The 8,891-nt window shown below is 42.2% G+C and overlaps 1 protein-coding gene across 1 annotated transcript; it reads right to left on the bottom strand.

Moving 5' to 3' along the window:
* Positions 1-758: 758 nt before the first annotated feature.
* On the bottom strand, positions 759-1,957 carry LOC120712523. The gene is made up of 2 exons (XM_039998324.1): positions 1,485-1,957; positions 759-1,369 (listed from the first exon to the last, which is right to left on the bottom strand). Exons 1-2 carry the CDS (start codon positions 1,826-1,828, stop codon positions 1,177-1,179), a joined length of 537 nt encoding a protein of 178 aa, XP_039854258.1. The 5' UTR covers positions 1,829-1,957; the 3' UTR covers positions 759-1,176.
* Between the last annotated feature and the right edge of the window lie 6,934 nt (positions 1,958-8,891).

Raw genomic sequence — 8,891 nt, 5'->3', positions numbered from 1 at the left:
TGTTACATTAATATATAACAATTTCTTGCATTTAATTCCATGCTGGTACTAATAGAAAATTTTGGTGTTTGCACTTGACAGATTTGACATATGAAGGAGGACCTCATCGAATCGGAAAGAATCAGGGCAATTCAAGAATCACTTTGTGGATTCCTTCTAGATAAGGTCATAAATCGAAAAGGAGAATTTTATTTGGATCAAAGGATAAGCGTGGGTCGACTTGATAGAAACAACCGCGGGGCGACAACAACGACGACGATGAGGACGACTAGTATTATTCTCCTTTTTGGATACTTGTCGGAAAAAACTAATGATCATGAATACTTGTAAATATTTTTGTACTCAAAATTGCACTACTATTATAAGTACTTGTAATTAATGAAGTGTATATCAATATAATATGTATATATAATTGCTTTTGCTTTGCGCGAACAAATATATATGAATGCTAGATACGAATACAAATACGCAAATGGCTATGAAATATGAATACTAATTAACTAAAACTAAAATGAAAAGATGAGAAACATAATTAAAAGAAAACAAACCAAAAAACACTTAGTACCGGTTGGTAACCTGCGGCGCCAGGAGCTGGAACGAGGAACCGGTACTAAACTGTGCTTTTAGTACCGGTCAGCCCGACCGGTACTAAACGCAGGCGCGTTTAGTACCGATGGGGCGGTACCGGGCGGAAAACCGGTACTAACAGGGGGTTCCCGCCCGGTACAAATGCCAATTTTTCTGGCAGTGCTCTCTTCTTGACCTGTTTTTCACTTAACCTCTCTCCAATCAATTGGATGTCGTAGTAGAGTACAGGAGCAAATTACACCCTTTACTTTCAAGACTGCAACATGCAAAAACATATTTTTTTAAAAAAAAACACACACACACCCAATCGATCTCTCTAAAGTTTTGCTTCCTTTTGTTGAACCCACTTCGATCGCCATGCTATGTTCTTCGCTGCATGCACACACACGCATGCTCCTTGATTGATAATTATTATGTGTAGTAGGCTAGTAGAGTTCATCCCCAATAGTCATCCTCCTCGATCAGGCCGGTGATGACAAGAAGAGCAGATTATTGTAATTAACTAATTATAGTTCTAGTTGTACTGATCCTGCATCATGATTGCCTTTGGCTATCGTCTTTTCGTTGCCTTGTATTTAGCTCTCCTAGCTAGGCCACGACGGCAAGTGGCTTCCTCGGCGGCGGGCGGCCTCGGTTGGGCGTGCAGTGGGGGCTGTGGTGGTGAGCCTGGCCTCGCCGCTGCCGCTCCTTGTTCCCCGCCACCGCCGCCTGGCGTTCGCGCGCCTCGTCCACCATGATCTGCTCCGACCGGCACTCCTCGCTGCAGAAGCCCTGGTCTCCCCTGCACGAACAGGTAGATGCATGCGTGAGCGATCGACGCCCTGCCAATCAAGACACCTCGCATGCATCTGATCTGATCGAGCAGCAGGTTCGTTGCTGATCAGTCGTCTGTATACCTATACATGTAGACGTCCTTGCTGGGGCTGAGGTCCCGTCGGCAGAGGGAGCAGGCCTTGAGGAAGCTGCACGGCACGCCGGAGTGGCGCGAGGCGGCCGCGGCGCGCGGCCTCACCATCTGCTTCAGTACGATGCTCGCCGCCGCGTGCGCGTGCCGGCCATGGCTGTGGTGGTGGTGGTGCACCAGGATCTGGAGCCCCACGACGAGGCGCTCGCGATCGCGCGCGCGCCGGGCGTTGGCTCCGGCCATGGCTGCGCCGACGATGCCGACGCGGTGGTGGTGGACGGCGGCGGCGCCACCCTCCTCCCCGAGGTGGAAGATGCTCTGCCTTCTCGGGAGCATGGCGGTGAGGAGTGGAGAGGGGAGGAGGGTGGGGATCACCCACCTCACCTCCTCACTTGAGGTGGTGAGCACCGGGAGAGCTTTCTATAGGTGGGTAGGAGAGAGAAAGAGGGGAGATGAGGTGGTGAAGGGGAGAGGAGTAGTGATCGGTATTTAAAACCGCTTGATGTCCACAAAAGGCCTTTTGTCACTGCTTCCACATGATCATAATAGAAGAAGAATCTCTTGGGCTGGGACCCGTTTTGTGTGGGGCAGTGTGTGCATCAAAAGAAATATTATAACAGTGCAAAAAGAAAAAGGATGTCAACTTTGGGAAAAAATCCAGATGACCTTTTGCATTCAAATTTTAAGTTTAGCCAAAACAAAAAAGAGATTAGCCACTTTTTACTCTGTCCTGGATGGCTAGATGTTAAATTTTCCTCCTTATTAACGATTTGGGTACGTTTTATGGTAATATAATGTAAATTGATTCATTTGATAGGACTGCATATAGATCTCTATAGTTTGTAATATGTCTTCAAGTAAAGGCTGAGGTCTATTGGGATCCCTGTTTTCAAGCGGGAAAAGTTCGTTTTACACTCTCAAATTATCAAAAAAAAGTCTAATTTTCAACTTTTAACTACAAAATTGGATAACAAAGATCATCCAACTCTTGAAACCTAGCAAATTTGGCCCTTTGGGTGGTTTCAATGTGGTTTTTTATTTTATAAAAATTAAAAATATTCAAATTTAAACTTAAAAATTCATAAGTAATTCATTTTAAATCATAAAATTATGAAATAAGTATCAACGGTTTTTACTAAAATGTAATACTTATAAGTTATTCGGATTCAATTTGTTCATGTTCATAGTATTTGGTTGCTTGCAATTATGCTTATTATTTTTAATAAACAAGATTCAAATAGAGAATAATAGATATGTTACATTTTTAGAAAAAGTTTGGTACTAGTTCATGAATTAGTTTTTGTATGTTAGATCTAATAATAATTTTTATTTTTTTATAAAAAATACAAAACCACCTTTGAAACCAGCCAATGGGCTGAACTTGTCGGTTTCAACAGTTGGATGACCCTAGTTCTCTGGTTTTGTAGTTGAAGATTTAAAATTAGACTTTTTTGATAATTCAAGGGTGTAAACCAGACTTTTCCCTTTTTAATAAGTCTAATTAAAAGTAAATCACTAGGCTTCCCTTTTTAAAGTAAACCAGAGATGGCAATCGGAACCAGTTTATGCATACAAGAAAATGAGGCGTGCTTTCAAATTAAAAGTCAGATTCGTTGTAGGGTGATTCTATGTTATCAATCAATGCAAACAACCTTATTGTTGTTTCTATAATTCTATGCATGCATCTAATGCAAACAGGATGCTGAACCTCTGTTGTCGCTACTTTACCTCTAAATGGTCTCGTTATTTCTGTATTAAATCACAACTGCACCCTTTTTCAAATGATTGAGGAGATGGAGCATTAGCTTTCATGGAAAAGCCCAAGCCAGCAAAGCAAAAAAAGTAATAACAATAGAAAAGAATCGACTATATATGAGCTGTTATAATGATCACTCATGTAATGTAGAAATGATATAATGGTGGTCCTAGAAGCAATGCCTTCTAATAATTATGCAGAGATGATGTTTTTTTCTAGGTGTAAGCTGCCTATGCAACAAAGGAATCTCAATAATTGCGAGGTCTTTTTCATGAAAATTAATGAAATATTACAAAAGCTTTCACACGTTATTTCTTTCATGAAGAAATGAAAGGGCCATTTTCTGTGTGAAAACTCACAAGGAATTCTTGACGGTACTGAACATGCAAAGAAATGCAGACATGCAGGGCAACCAGGGCACGAAAGCTCTGTCACGACTAGGGGTACATTTCCCAGCAGGTCCTACTGGAATTCTTTTTTATTTTTGTTTCTGAGAGGATTTTTGGTTGTTTTGATCATTTACATGGGCCCTGTTTGGATCCTTCTAGTATCTAGAATGCGTGTACCCCGAAAAAAGAATCTCACATGCATGGTGTACTAAATAAAGTCTATTTATAAAACTTTTTTAGGAATGAGCGTAACTTTTCGCGAAGAATCTAACGATGGTAATTAATTGATGATTGGCTATAGTAACCATTCTCTAATCACGTGGTCAAAAACCTCATTAGATTCTTTAGGGTTCCCAGTGCAGAGATTGTGGAGTTAGTTTTATAAACTGTCTTCATTTAATACCAGTAATTAATGGTCAAAGTTTCCTAACACAAGTTGTGCTAGCGAACCAAACTGGGCCATGAAACAGCAACTTGATAACAAAAATAAATTTTTTTTCTCAAACCCTCAGGAGAATTGTGCCCATACAACGGACACCTATAGACTATTACAGATAGACATCAGGGTGGGATCTGAACAAAAACAAATTACAGTGATCTTTCCATATATTTATATATATACATATATATATACATATACATATATGTATATATGTATATATATATATACTTATTTCATACACAAATTAGTATACTCTGGGATTATGTCAGACCCGGGATAGCGGGACTGCCCACAGGCGCAGAATATTCTAGAGTAGGGAGTAGCACATGGATATGCTCTACCTCTTTTGTATCTATCCGAATAGAAGTAGAACTAGTCGACATACTCGGGAACCAGCCGAACTCCTCAGACTGGGATCCTAACAGAACTCGACTAGGACTTTCCATGTAACCCTATTCCCCTAGATTATCTAAGGGCGAACAGGGACTCCCTCAAAAGGGATGAGACACATCGAACAACACCAAAGGGAATACAAACCACCACACAGAACGTAGGGTATTACGCTCCAGCGGCCTGAACCTGTCTAAATCCTTGTGTTCCTTGCACCATCGCGTTCTGATCCCGGCGAGTCCCTACTCATAACCACACTCCTCGGGATACCCCTTGGAGAACCCGACGGTAAAACACCGACATATTCTACTTGTATATAATTTATACTAAATACTCTTTTTTATGGACATACATTTTTGCAGAAATGCTATACGGATTTTAAATTTTTAACCACTAAACAAATCTGAAACCTTATACATCTATGGTTTAATTTCTTGTTTCTACCGGATCAGTATCCAACTATATTTGCATGTTCATGTGGTTCGATGTTAATTTAAGGGCACGGATATGATATATGGTGACTGATGAGCATGCGAGTGGCAAACATGGGTAGACAATTTTGTACAATCTCATGTTATTTTTACAGTTGGATCATAGTCAGTCAATCAGAAATCATAATCGGCCACAATGATCAACACAGACGCCACGTACGGATTTGATTCCCAAGCAAGTACGGCAGACGAATAAGAACAGACAAAGAAAGGAAACGACGCACAAACATACTTAGCATTCCTGACGCATCATGCATTCAGATGTGTCCGACAAGCTTGGCATAATGGCTATCCGGCTATCCCTACTGCTACTGGCCATCAAATAAATCACTATGCGTGCCATGTCTAATCTCCATTATCCATCCAGATCTAACTGTGCAGGTACAATGATGAGAAAATACATCTTGTCCGATTAGGCTATTATTACTCCATGCAAGTACAACGGTCATTATTGTAGAATAGAAAGATGCTTGTATACTGCACATGCCAAGTCGTTCTAACTCTGGTGCTAATGAGTTAGGAAACCATGCACTGTGCGACTATTCATGAGGTCAAATGGATTGCAGGCACTGCAATTATCTCTGTATATTCGAGTCATTATACTGTTGATCGACTTGCTCTGTGAGCTCAGTAGTACTGCAGCACTTATTAACAGCTGTGTGTTCAGCGTTTCTTGGCGACAAAAAAGTTATCTAAGCACTAGCAAGGATTCCAATGGTATCTGTAGGTGAAGAATCTTAACCCTTTTCTAAACACAGGACGTGTGAAAACTCTTGCTTGTACACAGTTGTACTAGCATGTGATATATCATGCATATGCAGCCTTCGATCAGCCGGCAACTGGCTACATGGTTGGAGTGAAGATGATACAGTAATTATCTGTTGTAATATAAGCATCAAGACCATTTTATCATATATAAGCATCATTGTCATCTTTGCTCTGTGTGTTCTTTTCCTTTTGTTTTTCACGAACGATGTTCTTTTCCTTTTGTTGCTCGCGCTGTGCATAACAGTAAGCACAAAGGCAACTCAAGACCCTCGTGCCGCCGAGTGGATGTTGCCATCACCTATCCAGTCAATGGTCACAAATAGAGAGCCCATGACTTGTTGGTGAGCATGAACTTTTGCTCACCAATTTATAAGTTAATCTGAAGATCATTTTTCAGTGTGCAGGGATTTTGGTAGTTTATGCGAATGAAAATAACTAGAGGATAGCATGGACTCGACTCCACAAACCATATTCTAATTCTCAATTTGATAAACGAGGCACTAGTTCGTAATTTGGCCATCAGGTGAAACGAAGATTCAGTTGGATGTAGGTAGATATTATCCTACTTTCTCGTAAAAAGAAGAGATTATTTCGCTTGGCAAAATACACGGCCATTGATAAGCTAAGTTTGTCAAAACATCAATTACTGCTTCCACTAGTATCGTTCACTTCCAACCGATATCTAGTTGTAATAATATGGCCAATTTAAGCTATAGTGTTTAAAAGGCGCGAAGGCTAGGTCATTTCAGGTCCCTTTTCAAACTTTACAATCGACAACAAATATATATATGTTTTTCTTCTTGTAGTTTGTAAATAAAGGTCGGTCGGATAAACGAAGTATCAGAAAATATCTGCATGTATTCACATACCAAAAGCCAATGCATGCTGTGTAGTGGAACTTCTCTATCCGGATTTGAGTTTTGGACTCAAAATGGATGCTATATTTGGTTTACCTAGATATATTTTAGGAATTAACGACGCCATTCTTTTAGCAGTAGACTAAGTGTACATACGTCTATTTATTCCTAAAAATTTATGGTGTTCTTATTTTAGTGGTAGACAACACTACTACGAAAAGCATTTGTAGGGGCGGGTAAAAACGTATTTTTAGGGGCGGGTAGAAAATCCGTTGCTAGTTCTCGCTGCTAAAAATACCTCTTTTTCAGGGACGGGCAACGAAACCGCCCCTAAAAAACCATTTCCAGGGGCGGGCCACCCCCTCAACCGCCCCTGGAAATGCATTTGTAGGGGCGGTCCACAAGCCCACCCGCCCGCCCCTACAAATGGATTTTCAGGGGCGGGCAGGGCGGGTGCCCGCCCCTGAAAATGAATTTGCAGGGGCGAATTTCAGGCCCAACAAAATAATTAGTAATTCATTTTTAATTCGTTTCGCAGTGTTTTAAAATTTGAATTCTCACTTTATAAATCTACCAAGCTAAGTCTATATTGACCCATTCTGATCCAACACTCAAATAACAATGCAATCAAATAAAATTTCAGAAGATAAAGGAGTAGCAATACAAGATGTTCAATGACAATAGTAGCTATATATCCATGCATATTACAAATTTGTAGCTACTGCATTGCTCGCTTCCGTAGATAGATAAGATAGTTGCGGTCTCCAATCGTTCACCCTAGAACTTCATCAAAATATGCTAGTGCACGAACAAGTGCACTCTCCTCCGCTTCCCATTCGTTGCACAGATAGAACTACAGATGTCAAACAATGGAGTATTCGGCTGACTTGCCCTGCAGAAGGAGAGCTTTGCTTGAAACCTGCAACTTCTTGTAAAATGTGGCTCTCCACCCATCCAAGTCAAACCTAAGGTGTCCACGACTTGATTTAGAATAGCCCGAAAGCTAACTGATGCAATGGTATATTGATGATCAATGAGATCCTGCAAAAAGATGATAATAATGTTATGAAAGTTGAAAGAACAATGCAACATTACTAAAGTTAACAATGACTAAAAAGAAAATCTCATACTCTGTCTTGTCGATTAAGACGACAAAGCCTCTCTGTAGTCAGAATAACATTGGATTCTCTCACCTGTAGCTGCTTACCTTGAAAATATGAAAAGTCGGGCACAAAGTACCCATGATTCTTAAGCTGCTCCAGGCATGCCTCCACCGCTAGCCTCTCATAAGTTGTCCAAATGGGTGCCTCTTCACCCACTGCGGCAATTGAAACCATGGGTATCGTCGAGGATGGATCCTGTCCTGGTACCATCGAGGACCACTCTATATGTCGAACAGGTATTTGAAAAGAAATATGTACCCTTTTGATATCCGGTTCCCGAACAAGCTCTTGTCGAGCCACAAAATCTGTACCACCCAAACCTTCAACAACATCTTGAAGCCATCTAACAAGGTTGATAAGCTGCATTGATGTGAGGAAATTTAGAATTATTTGAAGCTGCATTGTATGTTAGCAAAAGTATATGAAACTAACAAATGAAACTTACAACGTTAGGAATTGATCCGCGCGTTCGATCACCCAGTGGCAAGCCAACCTCTTGATGGAAGTGTATGCATGGCGGCTGAGCATCAACATCGTCCATAAGCGCATGACCACCGCCACGACCCCTACCACAACCGCCACCACGGAATATCTAACAGTATTCACATTGAGTAAATATGAATAACAAAATTCATAGTGTAACAAAAGTTCACTAATTCATGTACTCGCATTCTCATTCAAATGGAAAAAGTTCTAACCCTATTCCCTAACCCTAACCATAATTGTTCTAACCCTAACCCTAACCCTAACCGTAGGGGAAGGCAATGGCACCTACCATGTGGCTTGGAGAGAAACGAGGGCGGCGTTATGACCAGTTGTGGCCGAGGAGAGCTGGTGGCGGCGTCGACGGTGCGGGTCCTCCTCGGCGAGCTCCAGGCATTGCGGCGACGGAGGTCTGGGCGGCGGTGGAGGAGGAGGCGGCGGATCCCGGTGTAGGTGGAGGAGGAGGCGGCGGCGGATCCCTTCGGCGGCGGATCCCGGCGTAGGTGGAGGAGGAGGAGGCGGCGGCGAATCCCGTAGGCGGCGGATCCCGGCATCGGTGGAGGAGGCGGCGGCGGCGGATCCCGGCGTAGGTGGAGGAGGATGAGGCGGCGGCGAATCCCGTAGGCGGCGGATCCCGGCGTCGGTGGAGGAGGCGGCGGC

This window comes from Panicum virgatum, chromosome 6K (assembly GCF_016808335.1).
Source record: "Panicum virgatum strain AP13 chromosome 6K, P.virgatum_v5, whole genome shotgun sequence".
Taxonomy (NCBI): domain Eukaryota; kingdom Viridiplantae; phylum Streptophyta; class Magnoliopsida; order Poales; family Poaceae; genus Panicum; species Panicum virgatum.
This window is presented reverse-complemented; position numbering and strand designations above follow the sequence as displayed.

What these genes read in the sequence shown, in the direction of transcription:
- LOC120712523 (XM_039998324.1), bottom strand. Translation starts at nt 1,828, where the DNA reads ATGCTCCCGAGAAGGCAGAGCATCTTCCACCTCGGGGAGGAGGGTGGC. An exon ending in AAGGACGTCTACATGTATAG is followed by an intron (nt 1,370 to 1,484) that starts GTATACAGACGA and finishes CTGTTCGTGCAG; the next exon opens with GGGAGACCAGGGCTTCTGCA.